The following is a 23,028-nucleotide window of genomic DNA, read 5'->3' as shown; positions in this document are numbered from 1 at the left end:
CTCTGGCCTGTGCCCCAGTTCTTGTATGCATAAATGAATAAATCTTTTTTTTTTAAAAAAAGAAAAGCTAAAAGCATTTCACTGTTGAATGTGATGGTAGCTGTGGGCTTGCTTATAATGCTGAGGTACATCACCTCTCTATCCACTTTTTCTCAGTTTCTAATATAAGTGGATGCTGAATTTTGTCAAGTGCTTGTTCTGCATCTTTTGAGATCATGTGACTTTTACCCTTAATTTTGTTAATACATCACATTCACTGATTTATAGATACTGAACTGTCCTTGTATCCTTGGAAAAAATCCCACTTAATCATGCTGTATAATCTTGTATGTATTGTTGATTTCAGTTTGTGAATATTCTGTTGAGGATTTTAGTGTCTATGCTCATCAGGAATATTGTCCTGTGTTTTTATTTTCTTGTGGCATCCTTATTTGGTTTTGGTATGTTATAGTTCCATTTGTCTCAAGTTATTTTTTTCTCTGTAGAGGCTGCGGGCAGCTTAGCAACCCACCGCTCAACCGCTGCGCCACCGGGGAGGCCCTCTTTTGATTTCTTATTTGACCCATTGGTTGCTCAGTGGCATGTTGTTTCCTCTCCCCGTATCTGTGAATTTTTCAGTTATCTTTTTATAACTGATTTCTAGTTTCATACCGTTATGGTTGAAGGAGGATTCTTAAGCTAAATTGAATTTAAAAAAAAAAAAACTTCTACTTACTCACGAGGTGGGGTTTTTAAAAATAAATCTATCTGGAATTAGTAGTATTTTATAGCTCTTAGTACTTCTGCTCATAAAAATATTAATACCTGCAAAATGCCTCTACAGGTTTGCATATATACACACACACATCCTTGTTTTCCCAGGCAAATTTATACTTGAAAACATTTAAAACTAAAATATTCCTTTTCTCCCCGATGCGTCTAGATCACGGCCTTGCTTTTTCTCAGTAACGCCTTTCGGGGCCTCCCTGGTGGCACAAGAGGTTAAGATACAACCTATGAAGCTGTCCACAGCCACTGCAGCACCCAAGTTCAATCCCTGGCCAGGGAAGTGAACTTTGTGGTGCAGCAGACCTCTTCTCTCTCACCCACTGCTCCCCTCAGCAGTGTATTTCAGTCAGCCTGCCTGTTCTGTTCCCCGCTCTGTCTTTTAATATTATCACGCTGTCCTGAATCATCATTACTTCTCACTGGGATTACTATAAAATCCTCCATTAGGCCCCTGTTCCAACCTTCACTGCCTCCACACACACTGCTCAATAAAGCAATCCTTTTAAAATTAAAAGGTAGTTTTCACATTTGTCTATCTGAAACCTTTTATTAAGTTTTCAATTCACTCAGAATAAGAATGCATGCCCTCACTAAGTCCCACACCATCTGCCCCAACTTACCTCTAACTTACTACTGTATGTCCCTACCACCACCAACCCAGTCCAGCCACATTTGCCTTTCTCCTTGCACACTAAAGGCAGGCTATGCCCCTAGATAATAACAAGGCTAACTATCTTCAAGTCTTTGTTCAAATAGTCATCCTTTTCCTTTCAAAAGACATTATATGACTATCCCCTCTAAAATTAACCTGTCCTTTTTCCCACTCTCTAATACCAATTGTAGTTTCTAACATATCATATTAATTTATTTAGTGTTTTAGCATTTCAGGTATCTCAAAAATGTGTGAAATGAGGCTAACAACCTGAAAAACAATGGGATTATATAAACAAGAGAATTCCACAACTTGCAAGAATCAAGTGTAGCCAGTTAAAGAGAATTCCACAACTTGCAAGAATCAAGTGTAGGAAAAAATTCGCGGATCAATTAATAGTCCATATACTCAGCACTCAAGTCTTATTGGGTAATAAATGGTAAAAAAATTTTATTGAGCAAAATCACAAAATACAACTTGGAAAACAGGTCATTTACTGGCCTTAACACCTTCATGAAGGAGAATCCTGGATGCTAGGAAAAAGACTGCTGTTACCCTACACTCAAGCCTGTATAGACCCACTCCCAGGCTCATCATTTTTCCACCCGCCAAAGTAATTGTCATTTTAGCAACAGGTAGATATGGCAGAATGTCACCTAACACATACACATTTTTTCCCTCCATCAAATCACCCATGCCCTCTACCTTACATATAACTGAGATTCTCACTTGGTTAGCAACATAAATCTCATTATTCTTTTTATGATCACTTCTAAAATCCACTATGGTTGGAATTCTAAATTTAGGCTTCAAAAACAGATTACCAGGGCCTCCCTGGTAGCCGAGGAGTTAAGTCTCGGCATTATCACAGTATCACCACTGCAGCCTGAGTTCAATCCCTGGCCAGGAAGCTAGCCCACTCACAGCACTGCACACCTCTCCCGTCTCTTGCGGTGCTCCCCTTACCAGTGTATTTCAGTAGATCTGCCTATTCTGCTCCCCACTGTCTCTGGTGAATCCTCTTACCCCCGCACCTCTGGCTTACGCCCCAGTTCTTGTATCCATAAAATAAAAATAAATCTTGGACCTCCCCTGGTGGCGCAGTGGTTGAGTGATGGGCTACGAGGCTGCCCGCAGCCTCTGCAGCGCCGGTTCGTTCCCCGGCCGCCGGTGAGGGTCCCACAAAAAAAAATAAAAAATAAAATTAAATAAAAATAAATCTTAAAAAAAAAAATAGACTACTGAACTTCAAACCATATCCAATCTCATTTTAACCAGTCATGGAATGCTACTATTCTCTATTGTTAGCTAATATCAAATACATACCTCAAATCTCCAGAACTCACTTGATTCTAAAAATCAGATCTCTGAAAACTATAAAATCATCATTTCAACACACTACTTAAAGCTATCTTCAATTTCTTAGTTAACAAAATGTTTCTGGGGAGCAAAACAAGACAACTTTAACATTTAATATACTATGTACACAGTCTGTACCTAAGTAGAATACAACCATTTCTTATTTTAAGATTTATTTATTGGGCCTCCCCGGTGGCACAGCGGTTGAGCGCTAGGTTGCGAAGCAGCCCGCAGCCTCTGCAGTGCCGGTTCGATCCCCAGCTGCTCCCCAGCCACGGGGGGAGGGTCCCACATGGCGCGCAGACCTCTCCTGCCGCCTGCTGCTCCCCTCAGCAGTGTACTTCGTCAGTCTGCCTGCTCTGCTCCCCGCTCTGTCTCTGGTGAATTCTCTCCCCTTCCCCGCTTCTGACTGTACCCAGTGCTTGTATAAATAAACTAAATGAATAAATCAATCTTTTTTTAAAAAAATACTTATTTATTTGTTTGTTTGTTTGTTTTGCAGAGAAGAACAGGGGTATAGGCCAGAGGTGGTGGTGGTGAAAGGATTCACCAAACAGAGTGGGGAGCAGAACAGGCAGATATACTGAAATACAATGCTAAGGGGAGCAGCGCACAAGACTGAGTGGTTCCCTGCATCACATGTGGGTTAGCTCAGCGAATTCAGGCCATAGTGGTAATAGCACTGAGACTCAACCCCTAGGCTACCAGGGAGACCCCAACCATTCTTTCTTAATAATAAAACAGTTAAAAGCACATTCTTCAGTCAAGTTAAGAAATCTGACATCTTGTTATCATGAAATTGTGTTCTCAATGAGGTTCCCTTTAACTGCCTGAAAATTAAGGGTTGGTTTCTCCTGTTTAAACCTCAATTACTCTTCCTCTACATCAATGTAACAGGGAATTACACTTATTATGAGTGTGTCTGGTATAAGGAACTAGTAAGTCATAATGTACAAAAGTGGATGCTCTAATAAGTATGAATAATGACCTCACTGACTTTCTAACTTCTCACTGCTTAACTTTACTTTTTCATTAGGAAGCGATAAAACCCATAGTGTTGACAGGCTCCTAACACACCTGGTTTGCAGTAAGCACGGCTATTTATAAATTCATTTCTATGAAAGCAACACAAATTAAAGAATTTTGCCATCCGTAATGCTAATTCATTCAGGACATAAAATTCTGCATGATCATTACTATAGCTTCCATGTCTGGCCTATTTAGGCACTTAACAAAAATTCACTTAACGAGTAGCAGTTATAAATAAAACCAAATTGCTTCTGTTAGAATTTTCAGCATTTGGTAAAAACTCCTGCTGAAATTAAACATACATGCAACCTAATAAGTACATTTATTATGAACCAAATGATTGGAGTCAGAAAACAATTTTTGTTCTGAATTAAACGTTTCAGTAAATAAAAATTTCGTTAGTAACTGTAACAGAAATACTTAAAAAGTAGCACCCTTTTAAGAATTAAGAAAACAAGAAGTCAACAGCTAATTTTCACAGAACCTAGTTTAAAAATCCTTTAATGTTACCAAAATACAGCAAGCTAAGTAATTCTCTAAACTATTTTCAGTAAAAACAAAATTATTAATTACCAGTCCTAATTTACTGCCTTAGGGGAGATCGTTAGTTAAAAAAAAAAAAAAAAAAAGTTACAGTAATAAAGGAAACAGGCTTATCCCACTAGGTTACTATTGATATTAAAGGACAAAACCAAAGAGGCTTTGTTTAATTTGTTAGACAAATTAAGAGACAGTCTAAACTGGGGAAAAAAAAAAAAACCATAAATTTCTCATTTCATTCATAACTTATTTTTCAAATGTAAAGTTACACAAACTAAGTTTTCACTCTATTAAAATAACCTATTAGAATGTTTTTGTTCACATTGGTGATACTGAATATGCAGCGTCATGAGCTGCCCAAGCATTTGAAAAGGTGGAAACAAAGATTTAGAGAATCACAACAGAAAAATATGTCAGTAATCTGGTGACAAAATCCTTACCTTATCATATTGGCATACAACAACATTTTCTGTATCAAACAGTTCCTGTCCTTCCTCATCACTCACATCATCTTCACTATTGAGGGGCTCCTACAAACAAAAAAGGAGAGCTCACTTGTTTATAATTCATGTACTAATTACCAGGAAAAAGTTCTTAATATTCAATAAAAACAGTGACCTTGATGTTAAGAACCAAGTGCCAGTTGGTTGCATACACATAACACAAACACATTGTTAACCGGCTGTGTTAAGATCAATGTTACAGAAATTAAGAAATTAAATGACTATTACAATAGCTAAGGCATACAACTAAGTATAAAAAGGTTTTTTGCTTTATTTCCTTCATTCTTTCAGAACAGCAGCACAGTAGATAATTCTCTCCTATAACTATTTAAAATGCCTAGAAATAGTTCTAAAAAACTATGAAGGTTTAACAAGATAAAGGCACTTATGTAGTAGAAACAGTATCAAAGAATAAGCAATAGTGAAACTAGAAGAGAGAACACAAAGCTATAAAATAGGTCAGCAATCTGGCTCTTTACATTAAGGACTAAGACTTTAAATATTCTACCACTCTGATGGTGATGATGGATATTCAACAGTACAATTAAGAAAGACAATCCAATTAAAAGGGGATGGTAGGGGGAGGGATCTGGACTTCAGTACCAAAGACAATAGTCAAGATCTATATAGCATAAAATCACCAACTTTGTTAAACTTGACCTCAGTCATGTCAGAGGATAAAAAAGAAAACTCAGATTTCTAATTGGAAAAAGAGGCCAAAATAAAAGCAGAAAGGTGAATTATAGAGATCTAATAAGTCTTGGCCTATACCTACTCGAACACACACACTCTACAAATATTTATTTTTAATGTAAAATAGACACCACCAATATAAAATTTAAAAAAAAAAAAGCTGACATGAAATTCACAATAAAATTCACCATTTAAAGTGTAAAATTCAGATCAACCTTTAGTACATTTATAACGTGTGAAACCATCATCATTACTTCCAGAACAATTTCATCACCTTTACCACTAAGCAGTCACTCCCAAATACACCTTTCCCCAGTCCATGGAAATTACTAATCTGCAATCTCTACATATTTGTCTATTCTATTTTTGGAATAATACACATCCACAATATACACATATGTGGTCTGGCTACTTCAACTTAATATTTAAGGTTCATCTACAGTATAGCACTACTTTCTTACTTTTCATAGCTAAATAATACTCTACTGTATGAACACAGCACATTTCATCCGTCTATCAGTTGGTGAACACTGGGCTTGTTATACCTTACAAGGTTTGTGAACAGTGCTGCTATGAACACTCTTATAAAAGCTTTTGTTTGAATACCAATTTTTAGTTCTCTTATAGGGTGGAAAATGCTGGGTCACATAGTAATTCTATGATTAACTTCTTGAACTACCAAATCAATTTCCACATTTTATGTCCCCACCAGCGATGCATTAGGAGTCGCAATTTCTCCTGATTCTCACTATTTATAATTTTTCTTCCTTTTCTGATTATAGTCATACCTCATTATAGTTTTGATTTGCTTTTCACTAATGACTAATGATCATCTTTTTAAATGAGCATCTTTTTAAATGCCTGTTGTCTATTTGTATTTAGAGGTATGTCTACTAAAGTCCTTTGTCCTCTTTTGAGTTAGGTTGTTTTGCTGCCAAGAGTTCTACATATATTCTGGATAGTAATCCAAGTATATGATGTTTATATTTTCTCCTATTTTGTAGGTTATCTTTACTTTTTTGACAGTGCCTTTTGATGCACCAAAATGTTTAATCCTAAATCATTTTTCCTATGATAGCTTGTTGCTTTTATTGTCATATATAAGAAACCACTGCCAAATCTAACATCCTGAAGCTTCTGCCCTGCTTTTTCTTAAGTGTTATGTTTTAGGTGTTATGTTTAGGATTTTGATCCATTTTGAGTAAAATTTAGTATATGGTATTGGGTAGGACTTCAAATTCACTCTTTTACATGTGGATATTCAGTATTCCAGTCACCATTTGTTGAAAAGACTATTCTTTCCCTACTCAGTAGTCATGAAATGCAAAAATCATAACATGATAGCACATATAGCTGTATTACAAATGACAAAGATATATCTAAAGTTTAATTAAGGATCAAAAAAGTTTGAAAGTGAAAGGATGGGAAGCAAATTCTAACCAAAATAAAACTAGGATGACTATCAGCACTACACAAAATAGACTTTATGGCAAAACACACACAAATGACCCATATTATTGGAGACAAAACAGGACACTATGTAATCATAATGATTCAATACACTTGGAAAATACAATTTTTAGGTTATTTTTAGACTCAAACCCCAAAAAGCAAAAATGATAGAAAAGTGAGAACTCCATCATTATTTCAGGAAATATGAACATTACACGCCAAATATCCAAAGAAACTACTTACAATCTAAATCTAATAGACAAATAGAGAAAAAAGTACCAAACAGCAGAAAGAACACTGGAAGCATATGGAAAAATTAATCATATAAAGCAGTTTTAAACAATTTCAAAAGACATGTGATCATACAGATCACATTCTCTACAAATAAGGTAAATTGGAACAGAGATTAATAAATTAGGGGAAAATATTCTTGAAAGAAAAATAAACAAAAGCTGATTCTTTTGGAACAGCAGTGAAATCAACACACCTCTGGGCAAGACTGAGCAAAAAAAAAAGATCAAGATAGCACAAATAATACAGGAATAAGAATATTATAAAGGAAAGAAATAACTACACATGATTCTGGCACTGGAAGACTATGGGTGCCTTATTGGACGTGGTGTGGTGGCACATACATGAAGAGATGGGATCCTGTATTTCTGAATCATGTACAATGTTGTAAATCAATGTTACATTAATAACAAAAGTTTACAGAAAAAAGATAACAACTTTAAGCTAAGCAATTAGAAAATTTAGATAAAACAAAGTCCTAGAAAAACATAACTTGCTAAATAAACTCAGATATTTTTAAAACATTTTTTTAAAAGACAGGGAATACTTGCCACAATCATTTTATAAGGTTGCCATAAAACTTGAAAACATGATAACAAGAGTATGAGAAGAGAAAATCACAGATAGTATCATTCATAAATATAACCTGCAAAAGTCCTGAACAAAGTGAACTCTGTAATTCATTAAGACGGGTAATAAATAATGATGAAGTTGTACTATTCCAGGAATACAAAGTCAGTTTACAAAGAGAAAACCAATTAATGCAATTCACATAAATAAGGATAAGAAATAGTGTATCAAATAGTTGCAAAAAAAAGTGTTCAATGAAAGTCAACATTCACTTACGACTTTAAAAAAAATTCTTAATTTTAATATGACTAGAAGAAACGTTTTTAATTTGATAAGGGCATTTATAAAGTCTACAGTAAACAGTATGGTGAGCCATACAAAGGTCTCCTTTTAAGATTACAAGATATGGGTGACTGCTAATATTAATATTAGCAGTTATTAATATTCTCCTGGAAGGACTAGCCAGCAGGGCAAGAAGAGCTGTCATTTTTCGTATATTATTTGTTTGTCTACAGAGAAAATATACAAGAATCAAAAAGGCAAATCTCTTTAGTAAACAGAGAAATGCAAATTCAAACCAAAATGAGACACCGTGTTCTAGCCACAAGACTGACAAAAGGAAGCCTGACAGAATCAAGTACTGGTAAAGATGTGCAGACATCTGCCCAATTATACCTTTTGCATATGTGTACCCACAACATATACTAGAGTATCTTATAATTATAGAAAATAAATAAGTGGGAACAATTCTAATGCCCATCTTATTAGAAAAATGGATAAATTATGGTATATAAAACAATGAAAAGAGTTCTAGGTTCATAAAACAATTTGGATAAACCTCAGAAATACCATCTTGAGAAAAAAAACAATTTGCACATGAATACCTAACCCATTCCTGTTATAAACAGGCCCGTCAAACTAAACAATATGCTATTTAGGAATAGAAGTACATAAAGTAAGATACAAAGACAAGTTAACGTTAAACACAAAATCCATGAATATCGGTTACTCTGATGGCAGAAGAAAGGGGAAGGAGATTGGGAAAAGGTACTTAAAGGACTTTAAGAAATGGAATTTTTAAAAAAAACTGCATGTGGGCACCACAGTGCTTATATCTTAAACTTTTTTATTCATTTTTATCTATTTAATATTTAATAAAACAGTATTTTTAAAAAAATTTAGATAATTTTAAACAATTTTGTACTAAGACATACAAGATTATATCTTAGGCTGAAGGCAACAATTAACAATGAAAACTGTGGTATAACAAATATCTTGAATATCCAAGTAACTTCCTTGGAACAATAAGGAAAACATATTATATGCTTGTAGAAATATTTAAAGATGAGTAAGAAAGGATGGTTAAAGTGCACGCAGACAACAAGCATAGATAAGGTTATCTAACGTACTGATGTGTAATACGGACCAAAAAATTTTAAATAAATGTCTTGCTTAGCTTTTTTCTCTAGATTCCTCTCTTTCCAAATGTTGCCATGCCACCTTTTTAACTACTAAAGCAAAAGATTAACTGCATCTCTCTAATCTACAAATATCATGAAATCTTAAGTAAAAGTACCAATCATTTGTACAGTCTTCAGCATCCTTATAAATACAACTTAATTTGGTATACATTCATTTATTACCAAGTATATAAAACAGTGTTTTATGAATTAGTACAACCAGAACAATCTGAAAACTGTATTATATCATATGGTGTACAGCACCATAACAGCCTTAAAAAAATGAGATGTTAATTTGTCATTCAGGTACCAAACAAAGGAGAAAATGAGCAGCTTCTCATTTCAAGTCTTTTAACTAGAAACTTACTTCTTCTACCTGCCCATCTTCAGCTCCATCTTTCTCTTTGTCTTCCTCTTCATCATCATCATAGTCTTCTTCTTCATCTTCATCTTCCTCAGAAGATGTGTCCCCAGTTCCATCAACTTGTAACACCAACGGAGTTTGTTGTTGAGCAGGCTGAGCCTGTGGCTGTTGTTGGCCAGTTGCAGTTATCTGTGCTTGTGCTGGTGTAGGAGCCGCCACTGTTGTAGGTATAACTTGAGTCTTATTTCCTGTAAATAAGATTTGCTGAGGCTGGATGATGACACCTGTCTGTGGTGAAATTCCTCCAGGAAGAGGGGCCAACACCTAAGGCAATTAAAAAAAAGTCATATATTAGGCACTAGTTAGAGGATCAAGTAGCTCAATTTCATCACTTAGTATACAGAAATAGTCCCAAATGCTGAAGAATCACTGAAAATGGCTGCATTTCATATATAGCTAGAGCTACTAAAATACCAAAGAAAAACAAGATTGGTACACAAACCAACCAGTTTAACTACTGTCCTGATTCAAAAAATTTCCATTTTACCATTCTAATTTCTAAAGGGGGAAAAAAAAATCTTCTGAAGGTAACTGCTTCATTTATGGAAAACACTTCTGTATATATGCCAGATTCCACATCAAAAGTTATTGATTTATATACTCGAGTATGGGGAGATTTAGTAATCTGCAAAGCTTGCAGTCACTAAAATTTGAAATTATGATGCACCAGAGGCAAGTCATTAGCCTCTCTTGGCTTTAGTAACTTCACTCTGAGACTAGGACCAATGCAACCTTGGCTGCAAATTAAAACTGTGTGGTAGGGCCTCCTTGGTGGTGCAAGTGGTTAAGCATCAGCACTATGAGGCTATCTGCAGCCACTGCAGCAACAGTTCCATGCCAGCCAGGGAGGTGACCCACAAGGTGCAGCAGACCTCTCCTGTCTCGCCCACTGCTCCCCCTAGCAGTGTATTTCAGTCAATCTGACTGTTCTACTCCCACTCCGTCTCTGATGATTCCTCTCCACACCCCCTCCACCCCCCGCCACCCCTGTACCTCTGGCCTAGCTCTCGCATGCTCTCGCATGCATAAATAAATCTTAAAAAAAAAAGTGATAGTTTTAAAATCCTGATACCTAAGCCCCACTCTTTTTTTTTTTTTAATTTTTTAAAAAGATAGATTTATTTATTTATTTATACAAGCACTGGGTATAATCAGAAGTGCGGGAGGGTGAGAGAATTCACCAGAGCCAGAGCGGAGAGCGGAACAGGCAGACTGACACTGCTGAGGGGAGCAGAGGACAGCAGGAGAGGCCTGCACGCCATGTGGGACCCTCACCCGGCAGCCGGGGATTGAACTGGTGCTGCAGAGGCTGCGGGCAGCTTCACAACCCAGCACTCAACCGCTGCGCCACCGGGGAAGCCCAGCCCCACTCTTAATAGTCTCATTTAACTGATGTGAGATGTAATCCACTCATTTTACTTATAGCTTTCCACAGGAGTTTAATCATGCAACCATGGCTGAAAACCACCATCATATTAGATGATTTCTCTAAAGTTTCTTCCAGCTTTTGTATTCTATGATTTTAAAGTAAAACACAATTCATAAGAAAATATATGAATATTAATTGTAATATTATAGGGAACATATTTATACAGTGGGTCACATCATTCATTTTAACATCAACAAGGAAGAGAATCGATTCCAGATGGGAGCTACTGTCTGTGGAGTTTATATACTCTCCCTGTCTGTGTGGGTTATCTCTAGGAAGTCTGATTTCCTTCAGCATGCCAAAGACAGGCACTGACATGTCTAAATTGTCACAGATGAGTTGAGCGTGGGTATGCGAGTGTACCCTGATGGAATGACTTCCTGATTAGGGCTGGTTCCCACCTTGTGCTCTCAGTCATTGCCAGGATAGTTTCTAGCCATCCCAGACTTTAAATTGGAAGCAGGTTGAAAAATGAATAAAGGACCTCCCTGGTGGCTCAAGGGGTTAAGACGCAGCACTGTGAGACTATCCACTGCAGCATCAGTTCCATCCCGGCCTTGGAGCTGACCCACAAATGGCACAGCAGACCTGTCTGCCTCGCCTGCTGCTCCCCTCAGCAGTGAATTTCAGTACATCTGCCTGTTTTGTTCCCCACTCTGTTTCTGGTGAATTCTCTCACCCCCTGAATCTCTGGCCTGCACCCCAGCTCGTGTATGCATAAATAAATCTTTAAAAAAAAAAAGAAAAATGAATAAAAATTATTGCTTAATATTAGAAATATCTGGGGTCTTCATTTGTAAGTATGGTGACCAGAATACAAAATAGGAAGTTTACGGTAAAACCGGTTTCATTATTTGTTGTCTCATTTAAAGTCAATTTCCAAAAATCTATCAATGGTGTTGAGTACTTAACTATAATTATAATTATTAATAAATCTAAAAAGCAGAGAATGCCTAAGCACTGAATGGCAATAAATTCAATGAATGCAAAAATCATGTCAGTGTTTCTATTAAGAAGTTACAGATTAATGATGCAACAGACAATGCAATAAAAATTCAAAAGAAAAACACAACATGGTGTTATGAGAACACAGGAAAGAGTACTAAATTTAGCTTGGGGAACAAGGAAGGCTTCTTGGTAGTTAATAACTAAATTTCTGTTTGTGCTTTGGGATATTGGTCAGGTTTTTCTGCTTGGTTAGTTTGTTCAGGGAGAGTGGAGGGAGTTGTTAGAAGGAAAAACCAAGCCTGCAATTTAAATAGAGTATCATCAAAAGAAACCCATAAGTGAATGAAATTTGCAAAGCTATAAGTAGCCTGGGTTGATGCTCCTTTGATCTTACTTCTTTCATCATACTAGCATACGTGGTATTATGTGTTAAAGTGTCTCTTTTTTAAAATACCTAAGTCCCTCAAGAAAATAATCACATATCTTTCACCTTTGAACTCAAAGTACAATTTGACACCTGACACACACACACACACACACAAGCAGGTGCAAATATTCGTTTACTTTGATCTAAACAGCAGCTGAAGTATATAACAACTGTAAGCATGGCAAGAAATAAACCTGGAGAAATCAAAAAACCAAGACCCACCCCCACTTCAAAAAAAAAGAGCTTATGCAACATGCTGAGGTCTTTATAGACTTTTTTCCAATAGGCAACGGGAAGTCACTAGATTTTAATATTTTCACAAGAATCACTAAAAATAGAGTTGCAGTTGCAGTCAAGTTAAGAAGGTACAAGACTAAAAGCAGGAAAATAGATTAAGAGGATAAAACAGGATTTTAAGTGAGAAATTATGAGTATGAACTAGAAATGACAGAGTGTGAAAAGAAAATTCACTGCAAATGTATTAAGGGACTACAAACAAATTAAAAATAATCTTTAAAAAGCAACTATTAGGGCCTCCCTGGTGGCGCAGCGGTTGAGCGCTGGTTGCGAAGCTGCCCGCAGCGTCTGCAGCGCCGGTTCAATCCCCGGCCACCGGAGGAGGGTCCCACATGGCGCGTAGACCTCTCCTGCCGCCCACTGCTCCCCTCAGCAGTGTACTTCGGTCCTTCTGCCTGCTCTGCTCCCTGCTCTGGCTCTGGTGAATTCTCTCACCCTCCCGTGCTTCTGACTGTACCCAGTGCTTGTATAAACAAACAAACAAACAAATAAATAAATAAAACATGCCTCTTTAAAAAAAAAAAAAAAAAAAAAAAAGCAACTATTAGGATTTGGTGGAATTTCAAGATACCTTAGATACTTGGAGTTAAGAAACTATAGGAGTATCATAAAACTGAAATTCATGCCCGTCTTTTTTACTCCCAAATCTCCAGCAACTTGCAAAGACCCTGATACAGTCACTGAATAAATGCCAAATATCTAGCTTAGGAAGCTGGAGGGGGAGTGGTTACACTAATGGAAAAACACATTGAGAGGGATGATAAAGTAGAAGTACAAATTACAGGTTTAACATATTGAATGCAAATAAGTGAGGATATAAGAGCAGTTTAGAAAGACATGCAGTTGTGACAAAGAGTATAATTTGTATAGCTAAAACCACAAGAAAGGGAAGGAACAACCCAGAGAATTCACATAGAGGAAAAAAAGAACCCCAAGGTCATCATCCACTTAAGATTCTCTCACCTGTTGTATAACAGGAGCTTGTACTCCACCAGGCTGCATTTGTGGTATAACCTGTTGTTGTAGAACCACTGACTGCTGCGGCTGAAAGATGTACTGGGCACCATTGGCTGCTCTAACCACTTGAAGAAGCTGACCTAAAGCAAAAAGTATGTATTTCCAAGTTACAATTTTAGCAGTAACAATTTCAAATTCACAGTGAATGTCAAACCACACAAAGGCCCTAGATATTATCAAGTAAAAAGGATAACAATTTTCTTAAAGGCCATCATACATACACAGTGAACTGTAATACTTACCTTCTCTCCCTCCATGTTCAAATACATTACTTAGAATGTTCTATTTCCTCATTTATCATCCTTATAAAGTTGTTTCCCAACAAAGTTTTGAAAACATATAGACTTGATTAAAAGTTTAAGTTATCTGTTAGCAGTCATTAGCAAGAGTAAGATCAGATAATTCAGGGGCTGCTCATGTTTAAAGTTTTAAGAAATCAAAGCATTAATATTCTGACCAAAGCTCCAAAGTACTTATCTTGAAAACTGCTTAAAAATAAAAATTTGAAGGACCAATTATTACTGCATGTAACACTAACTGAATTGACTGGCATATACACACGGAACTGAATCCCTCTGCTATTTTAGATGACCCAGAATCTGGAATTAATTAAAAAGTAAACATTTTTAAAGCAAAGTACTGTACTTTATTAAAATAGGTAGTAGCAAGGTTAAGTTCCTGGAGCTTGCCCCTCAACAAATTTAGAAATTAATGAAAAATTGTTTACTTTTTAATTAATTCCAGATTCTGGGTCATCTAAAATAGCAGAGGGATTCAGTTCCGTGTGTATATGCCAGTCAATTCAGTTAGTGTTACATGCAGTAATAACTGGTCCTTCAAATTTTTATTTTTAAGCAGTTTTCAAGATAAGTACTTTGGAGCTTTGGTCAGAATATTAATGCTTTGATTTCTTAAAACTTTAAACATGAGCAGCCCCTGAATTATCTGATCTTACTCTTGCTAATGACTGCTAACAGATAACTTAAACTTTTAATCAAGTCTATATGTTTTCAAAACTTTGTTGGGAAACAACTTTATAAGGATGATAAAGAAAAAGGAACTCTTGTGCACTGTTGGTGGGAGTGCAAACTGGTCCAACCACTATGGAGAGCTGTGTGGAGATTTCTGGACCTACTAAACATAGAGCTTCCATATGATCCAGCAATTCCACTCCTAGGTATTTACCCAAAGGACACAGAAACATCAATTCCAAAGAGCACCTGCACTCCTATGTTTATAGCAGCACTGTTTACAATAGCTAAGCTTTGGAAACAACCCAAATGCCCAAAAATAGATGACTGGATCAAGAAGATGTGGTACATATATACCATGGAATATTACTCAGCATTCAAAAAAGATAAACACATGCAATTTGCAGCAACATGGATGGCACTGGAAGGGATCATGCTCAGCGAAATAAGCCAAAAAGAAAAAGAAAAATACCGGATGGTCTCACTCATAGCAGGAATCTAGAAAACTTAAATAAGGGACCAGGAAAATGAATATAAGAAAGTGAAAATCAAAATCAACAAAAAACTATGAACCAGAGACACTTTTTGGGGGGTGGGGGGCGGGAGGGGAAGGATTGGGGTCAGAATGGGGCGTTTGCAATTGTATGGGGGAATATAAAAATAAAATTTAATATTAAAAAAAAAAAATTGTATATTTGATAAAATACTTAATATTGTTGTAAATAAATTCTTCAAACATTAATATGCTAAAAAATACAAGTAAATTTCATCAAAGCAGAGATACTACATAAAATATAATGCAATAAATGCTCTTATAATATCATAGGATTTAATCTGGTATCACAAATTAGTTCAAGTGAATCAATTGCTATGTAATCATTCCTCATTCAAGTAAAAGGATTCTCATTCACAATTAAAAGTTCCTGAGCAATTCTCATCTATACTGCACCTTCAGCTATGATTATAGATTAATGTGCTTCAGTCCTCAGATATCTTAGTTTAATAACCTAGACCAAACAGCAAAAGAAATACTAAGATTTTATTAAGAAATTATTAAGAAATATTAAGTCTTTCAATGAAGACAAAACAAAGGTTAGATGGTATACACTTTTCTGAATTATATAAATAATGGTTCTGTTATACCTAATTACCTGAATTTGTTAGTATCTGTTGAACAGGAGTCACACCTGCAGGGAGTGCCAAGGTAGCAGCCGTAGCAGCAGCACTCTGAAGAAACAGAAAAAAAAATCAAAAGCATGTATGTACAAAGTAGTACTGCAGTTTATCTCTGGCATATTTTAATATCATATTGATATCATCTGGCATATTGATTGAAGTTTATCACTGAATATAGAAATTAATATTCTAAGAAGACCAAGTCTCCCCAAATAAGACTAAATCCCATTTTCTAAAATGGTCCAATAAAGATCACTTAGTCTACATGCCGTAAATAATTATTTCAAGCAATTAAGTAGAATTATATAATTGGGCTCCTCCCCACCACCACCCCCAAAATAGCCTAAAGAAATCATCCTCACTAATAATGCTACACAATATATGTGTAGCATATATATATGAAAAGCCTACTCCATTATTTTCTCTTCTGTTTCTTATTCCCAATTCCTTATTGTCAATAATATGTACTTGAGTCGTAAGTGTATCTTTCACTTAAGTGTATCTTTCACTTTAGCAAGTTTTAACCTTCTAATTTATACTAGAACCAACAGGTGTCTACAGAAAACCTTCTGTAGAAAGACTGCACTTGGAGAATAACAGACAATTTTTCTAAGCTGCCATAAGATGACAATATTGGCATTATATTCTAGATGGAACATAAGCAATATTTTTTAAAAAGAAAAAATAACTTAAAATCTTAGAAAAGTCATAAGCTTTAATTTCTGACACTTAAACTGTAAAAATATACATGTAATTATACCCTGACTTAATCTTTAAGTACAGGATAAATTCTTGATTTGCTGCTTTCAGAGACTTTTCTTCTGCCCTTTCCTCTAAAAGAATTATATCACACTCTTAAGTTTTTTTAATCTGTGCTTATAATATATCCATGTATTTCTTTTTTTTTTTTTTTTTTAAAGATTTATTTTTATTTTTTTTATTTATACAAGCACTGGGTACAGTCAGAAGCGCGGGAGGGTGAGAGAATTCACCAGAGCCAGAGCGGGGAGCAGAGCAGGCAGAAGGACCGAAGTACACTGCTGAGGGGAGCAGCGGGCGGCAGGAGAGGTCTGCGCGCCATGTGGGACCCTCCTCCGGTGGCCGGGGAGCAGCCGGGGATCGAACTGGCACTGCAGAGGCTGCGGGCAGCTTCGCAACCCAGCGCTCAACTGCTGCGCCACAGGGGAGGCCCTATATCCATGTATTTCACCATAGCTATGTTCCAGTATGTTTTCCTTCTCTGCCTTCAATCTTCATTACATACTCAAATCTAACATTTTTTTTTTTACAACACCCCTATATGAATAAGCCCAGAGAAATAAATATATCTGTGCTTTGGAAATACTAATGTTGGAGAAGTCAACAAAATTTAGAAAATTATACTTAAGTAGATTAATGATACTACTATTTGTATAATAGCACTGTCTAGTTAGTCTAGCTTCTAGTTTTCCAAGAAAATATGTTTGCTGTTACCAATATGTTTGCTTGTTTGACAAGTCTAAGTAATTTCCATATCTTAAGCGTGAAGTACCCACTATGTACCCTGAAACCGGTTACATAGACCACAGGGTTATCTTTTATGAAATGCAGGATCTACGCTTGTGTATTTGAAATGAAATAGCTGCATATAAATCTTGTCCATATAGTCATATGAAAGGTAATATAAATTTAAGGAACATATTAACAACCACTTACTACTGAGAAATACCACTTAGTAATTTTAAGTGCCTATTAATTCATATTTACAAAATTAGATCCCCTCTTGGCATACTGACAAAGTTCCTACAGAGCATACATGACACAATAACCATCTATTGATACAAACCTCTGCACACCTGAGATGTTATCAATAAATACTGAGTAACAAGCACTAAGCAGACCACCTTTCAGTAATTATTGACTGAAAACTTCTACTCACATTTTATGAAACAGCCCAAACTTGAGTAACATATTTGAGCAATCACTTCATAAAGAGAAACCTACAAAACTGATTTGATATAGATCATGTTTCATAAGCTCCCTGAAATAGCCTCTACCTAATATTTTATTGCTAGCTCATATTCTTATAAAGTCAGTTTTTCAGTGTTCGTTTCAACAAATTAAAATAATGAAAGCAGAAATCTTTCAATGGTAAAGAGCATATTCTGATTATGTTTCAGGATATGTAAAACACAAGGAGCAAATACTAAAAACATTAAGATGCTGAAGTACAACATAATGCTAATACATTTTATTAACTTGTTTCCAAGCAATGATCTGTTAAAATATACACGCTCTCAGAATCAAGGAACCCTAAGAAGTCAGTAAGAAGAAGGTCAATGAAGCAGCTTTGCCTCAGTCTCTTTAAACACAATTTTAATTCAAAAATTTCTCCCACAATACTTAAAATTCTTCAAAACAGATGAGACTATTTCAAGTGATTCTATCAAATTTTGTTTTAAAGAAGCATGGGCTTAACCACATATACAATGAAAATAGTAAGCATCTTCCACGTCATAGAAGTGTTGTGTAAACTCATATGACATACTGTATAAAGGACACATACTGTATATATGACACAATGTATGAAGGAAACATTTGCCAAGTGTAAACCTCTACATACAAAACTGATAAATCCTAGTAAGAATGACTATCAACAGTATTAATTACAATAGTAATAAACATTTTGTTATTCTATCTCTGGGTACAGAATGTCTGTGTACATGCCCAGACATGCCTTCATGTTTTAAAAGAAGGTCTATTTACAAATATACTTTCCTGCTGTCATTTCATCATCGGGTTGTGCTATGAATATGACATCATGCTCTTAGTGCAAATAGTGTTGGACTGGAACACACAAAATTGCCTTCATGATGGGACCTTTTCCTGAACTAAATACTAAGAGGGATGATGGTATGGTTAAAAGCAAGTATCCTAGAATCAGACAGATTTGGGTTTAAATACAAGTTCCATCACTTATCAGTTCTGTATTCCAAAACTATGCAATATGTGAGTTTATATAATTATGTGGGTTTATATAAAAGTAGAAAATGGGTATGAAAAAGACAGGAAATGACCCCCATTTTTTTGTGCAGTTTCCCTTATCAGTGACTATATTTCACCAGAAGTCAAGACGCTATATGCATATTCTTGTGGGTAAGGATTCTCTGGCTAAACTTTGTGAATCTGAAGAAGAGAACAAGTATTTTAGTATAGTGAAGATTTATTATTCTTCACTGCTTCCATGAGTTATTCTTTACTTTTCTATGAATGAGGAAAAATTCTAGTCTGCTTTTTTTATATTTTTATTGTCAGAAATCCATTATAATTATTAAAAGTCAAGAATACTAATTATTAAATAATTAAATAATAATTATGAAAAGTCAAGAATACTAATAATGATATAAGAACAAAAAGGTACTGCAAAAAAATTAAAATGAGTTATTCCCTAGGAAACAGTCTCAATAGCACCACTGCAATATAGATTCTAGAGTGAGAATGACATTTTTAAGGGTAGAAGTTAAAAAAGAAATTTGGAGTAGACTTGAAGTGGAACGTTTTTAGTAATAAAATTCTTGAGCTATGGCAGCATGAATTTTGTGACATTCATGTAAAGTAACCAATTCCAATAACTTAAACTGGCAATACAAATAAATTCTTGAGATATATATATATATATTATATATATATATGAAATTAAAAATTGCAATTTCTCCTACCATACAGAAATTTGTAATTCTGTCAAATTATAAATCTGTAAAGCTGGTATAGAAAAAAGGAAGTCACTCGTCTAGCAGCTGAGTACTGTTTCCTATCTGGTTATAAATGAGAAATGAGCTTTTAGGTTCACTGCTCATCACTCACCAGAATAGAAATGAATTTTTTAAATAGTAATTTTTGGTTCAAAAAAAATATGAATCTGACTAAGGGTAGCTGTGGTGTGGCAACAAATATCTGACAAAATATCTATACTTCTGCATCATACATAGTATGTAAACCTCACTATTTATTCGCAAATGATTTTAGCAACTGGCTCACAAAAATTGCTAAAACAACTGACTTTACCAATCAGGCTCTAGCATCCTACTGTCATGACCGCCCATACCATGTTCTTTTATTAAATAACATTGACTCCAAAGTTTAAAAAAAAAAAAACTCATTGCTAATACTAGGCTAAAAGCTCTTTAAAAATGATTTTTACCTTTAAGTAAAATATTTGACTGAATTTAAGAATGAAATACAGAGCTGAGACTCCACTAGCAGTCTATATATTTTAAACACAATAAAGAAAGGCTATTTATGAGAAAGCGATGGAGCAACTATGCAAATCAGACTTTTAATGTTCTAGTAAAAATAAAAACTTTTATGAATATAGATAAAGATTCTCTAAGGATCTAAAAGAACAATTCTATTCTTACTACCTTTGTTGCAAATATTACGTGCCCTAACTGAAATATGAAAATCTAAACACTTTTCAACTTCAGTGGATAGCCCTCACAAATACCAAGTCTAGTGTATAATAAATTCAAACTAACTAAAAATATAACAAAGTAGAAATTTATATATTATAATAAATTGTACATACCATGTTTGATGCATTCATATGTTGTATCAGCTTAGAATCAGGAACAATAACTTGTGGTGCTGCAGCTATAACATAAACACAAGCATACATGCAAATAAGGAACCACAAGAATTTCATAATCATAAGATACTATATACAATGCTAAAAACTTTTATTTTGCTTTCCACATTTTCTGTATTTGAATACACTCGACCATTTGGTATCTCAATGTTTTAAATTTCTATGGTAAATAACAGCTGTGACCTACCTACTTTATACCGGAAAATGTCAGTTAAAAAAGGATTTAATTAACAATACCTAAGGGAAAAAAAAGGAATTGTGGAAAGCAGTAAAATACCAAACACCCAAACAAACGTATTTTCTATGCACTCTTAAACTGGAAAGTCTCAAACACAATGTAATCTTGCCTTGCTAACTAAGCACTGTTTTATTGATATAACAATACTATATAACAATATAACAATACTAATACTAGTTATTAACCCATTAAGAGTGAGTTCAAATCTTCAAATCTTGAAATGTCCTTACTTCCAATTTGACAGTAGCCAGAATAAGTTATTTTCCTTATCTTTTTTAAAAAATACAAGTCAGAGGGGCCTCCCTGGTGGTGCAAGGGGTTAAGCACCACACTATGAAGCAATCCGCAGCCTTTGCAGCATGAGTTCGAACCCTGGCCGGCCAGGGAGAAACCCACATGGCGAGGCAGACCTCTCCTGTCTCTCCTGCTGCTCCCCTCATCAGTGTAGTCAATCTGCCTATTCTGTTCCCCACTCTGTCTTGGTGGATCCTCTCTCTCTCTCTCTCTCTCTCTCTCTCTCTCTCTCTCTCACACACACACACACACACACACACACACACAACACACACCCCCCCGCCCCGCATCTCTGGCCTGTGCCCCAGCTCTCGTATGCATAAGTAAATAAATACTTTAAAAAAAAAAACTATATAAAAAAATACAAGTTAGAAATGAGTTACTTAAGTGTAAAAGTGTTTGATTCCGCAAATTTCAGAGAATAAACAGATAAAGCCATTATCTTAATAATCTCTGAGTGAAGAAAATCAAATGTTAATTTATGATGACCTAAAATCCTAGTGCCAGACCTGAAGGCAGTAGGAAGAACGGTCATCAAAACAGGTTAAAAGGATAATAAAATTAATGATGCAAGATATAGATTAAAAATCAATTATTAAAGTCTTATTTGACATAAACTGTAATATTACTCAAATGGATATTTCTACTGTATATCACTATCAATTTTAAATTTATCTTCAAGGAAATGAGGCAAATGGACAGTTACCCTAAAGTAAACTTTTCATTTATCTTTGCTGTGCTCTCCAATAATAAGAGCTACAAAAACTCGAACACCCAAGACATTTATGACAAAATACTACGTGTAACAGATCAGGCTTCTTAGTATTCTCAGGACCCAGACTTACTTCAGCTACAAAATACTGCCAAAAGCTACCTTATAAAAAAATCCTTTGAAAGGCTATCATGTAACAGCTATAAAATGACTTGCACAGAACAAAGCACTATGGGCAAAGTCTATAAACACTTCTTTTCCTCACCTTTAAGCTTAGCAATATAAATTAAGATACATTATATACTTGACTCAAAAGAAATCTAAATCAGACTTAGAAAAATTACTATGGACTTGAAATTTCAGATTTCCAAAGTTTAATTCAAAAATACTTGAGTGTCTGATAGATTTATAAAAACTAAACTCAAATGTCACTGAAAGAACTTTCGTGTTTTCTTCCTAACGTAGATAACAATTTTACTATATAAAATAAATTTTTACTATATTATTTTACTATATAAAATAAATAAAATCAGTCTGATTTTAGGAAATCCACTACTATGTAGCTGTTCAAAATAAAGTATTAATACACTTAACTGAATACAACTTAAGCTTTCAATTAGTACATTACTTGTCTATCATAATATATCAAATAGGATCCACATTTACACAAATTTATATGCACAAACATATACCCACTCTTAGTCAATAGAAAAGAGAAATCTAGAGCATTTTTTTTTTTTCTTTTCAAAATGACAAATTTCTTTTCAAAGTTATAAGAAGAAAACAAATCCAGCTCACCTTGCTGTGATGCAGGAATAAGGACTTGCTGGGTCTGTGCTTGCTGAGGTACTGTCTGCTGTGGCTGAGCTTGCTGATGGTGGTGGTGGTGATGATGCTGCTGCTGCTGGGGTTGATGCTGTTGCTGAACTTGCAATAAAAGCTGCTGCTCTTCTGAATGAAATCCATCTACTGCCCTCGACTGCATTAGTTTATTCTCCCATAACTAAGGTAAAGAACATTTAAGGTTTCTAAGTCAGAGAAGACACTCTAAACATACGGACAAAACATTCTGTTCATTAGTCTGTTATAAAGTTTTTCTGTTTTCAAAACTAATACAACCACATCAAGCAATCTCTAATACTTAACTAATACTA

At 35.1% G+C, this 23,028-nt stretch overlaps 1 protein-coding gene and 1 non-coding gene across 3 annotated transcripts in view; both read right to left on the bottom strand.

Annotated features, from left to right (window-relative positions):
• The window catches only part of GTF2A1 (general transcription factor IIA subunit 1), a 39,815-nt gene that overhangs the window by 5,433 nt on the left and 11,354 nt on the right, over nt 1-23,028 (bottom strand). For both annotated transcript variants that reach the window (XM_037503758.2, XM_037503756.2), the window contains exons 3-8: nt 22,673-22,877; nt 20,571-20,635; nt 15,982-16,057; nt 13,806-13,939; nt 9,685-10,005; nt 4,789-4,878 (exon numbers count right to left, since the gene is read on the bottom strand). In XM_037503758.2, coding sequence (XP_037359655.1) covers nt 4,789-4,878; nt 9,685-10,005; nt 13,806-13,939; nt 15,982-16,057; nt 20,571-20,635; nt 22,673-22,877 — 891 coding nt within the window. The remainder of the gene's footprint in view (nt 1-4,788; nt 4,879-9,684; nt 10,006-13,805; nt 13,940-15,981; nt 16,058-20,570; nt 20,636-22,672; nt 22,878-23,028) is intronic.
• LOC119239662 (small nucleolar RNA SNORA79) lies at nt 21,556-21,699 on the bottom strand. Its single transcript, XR_005123939.1, has one exon. It is a non-coding gene; the product is annotated as a small nucleolar RNA SNORA79 (small nucleolar RNA).

Source organism: Talpa occidentalis, unplaced genomic scaffold (genome assembly GCF_014898055.3).
Source record: "Talpa occidentalis isolate TD23 unplaced genomic scaffold, MPIMG_talOcc4v2.1 talOcc4.11, whole genome shotgun sequence".
Classification (NCBI taxonomy): Eukaryota; Metazoa; Chordata; class Mammalia; order Eulipotyphla; family Talpidae; genus Talpa; species Talpa occidentalis.
The sequence above is the reverse complement of the archived record's forward strand: the minus strand, read 5'-3'. Positions and strand labels throughout refer to the sequence as shown.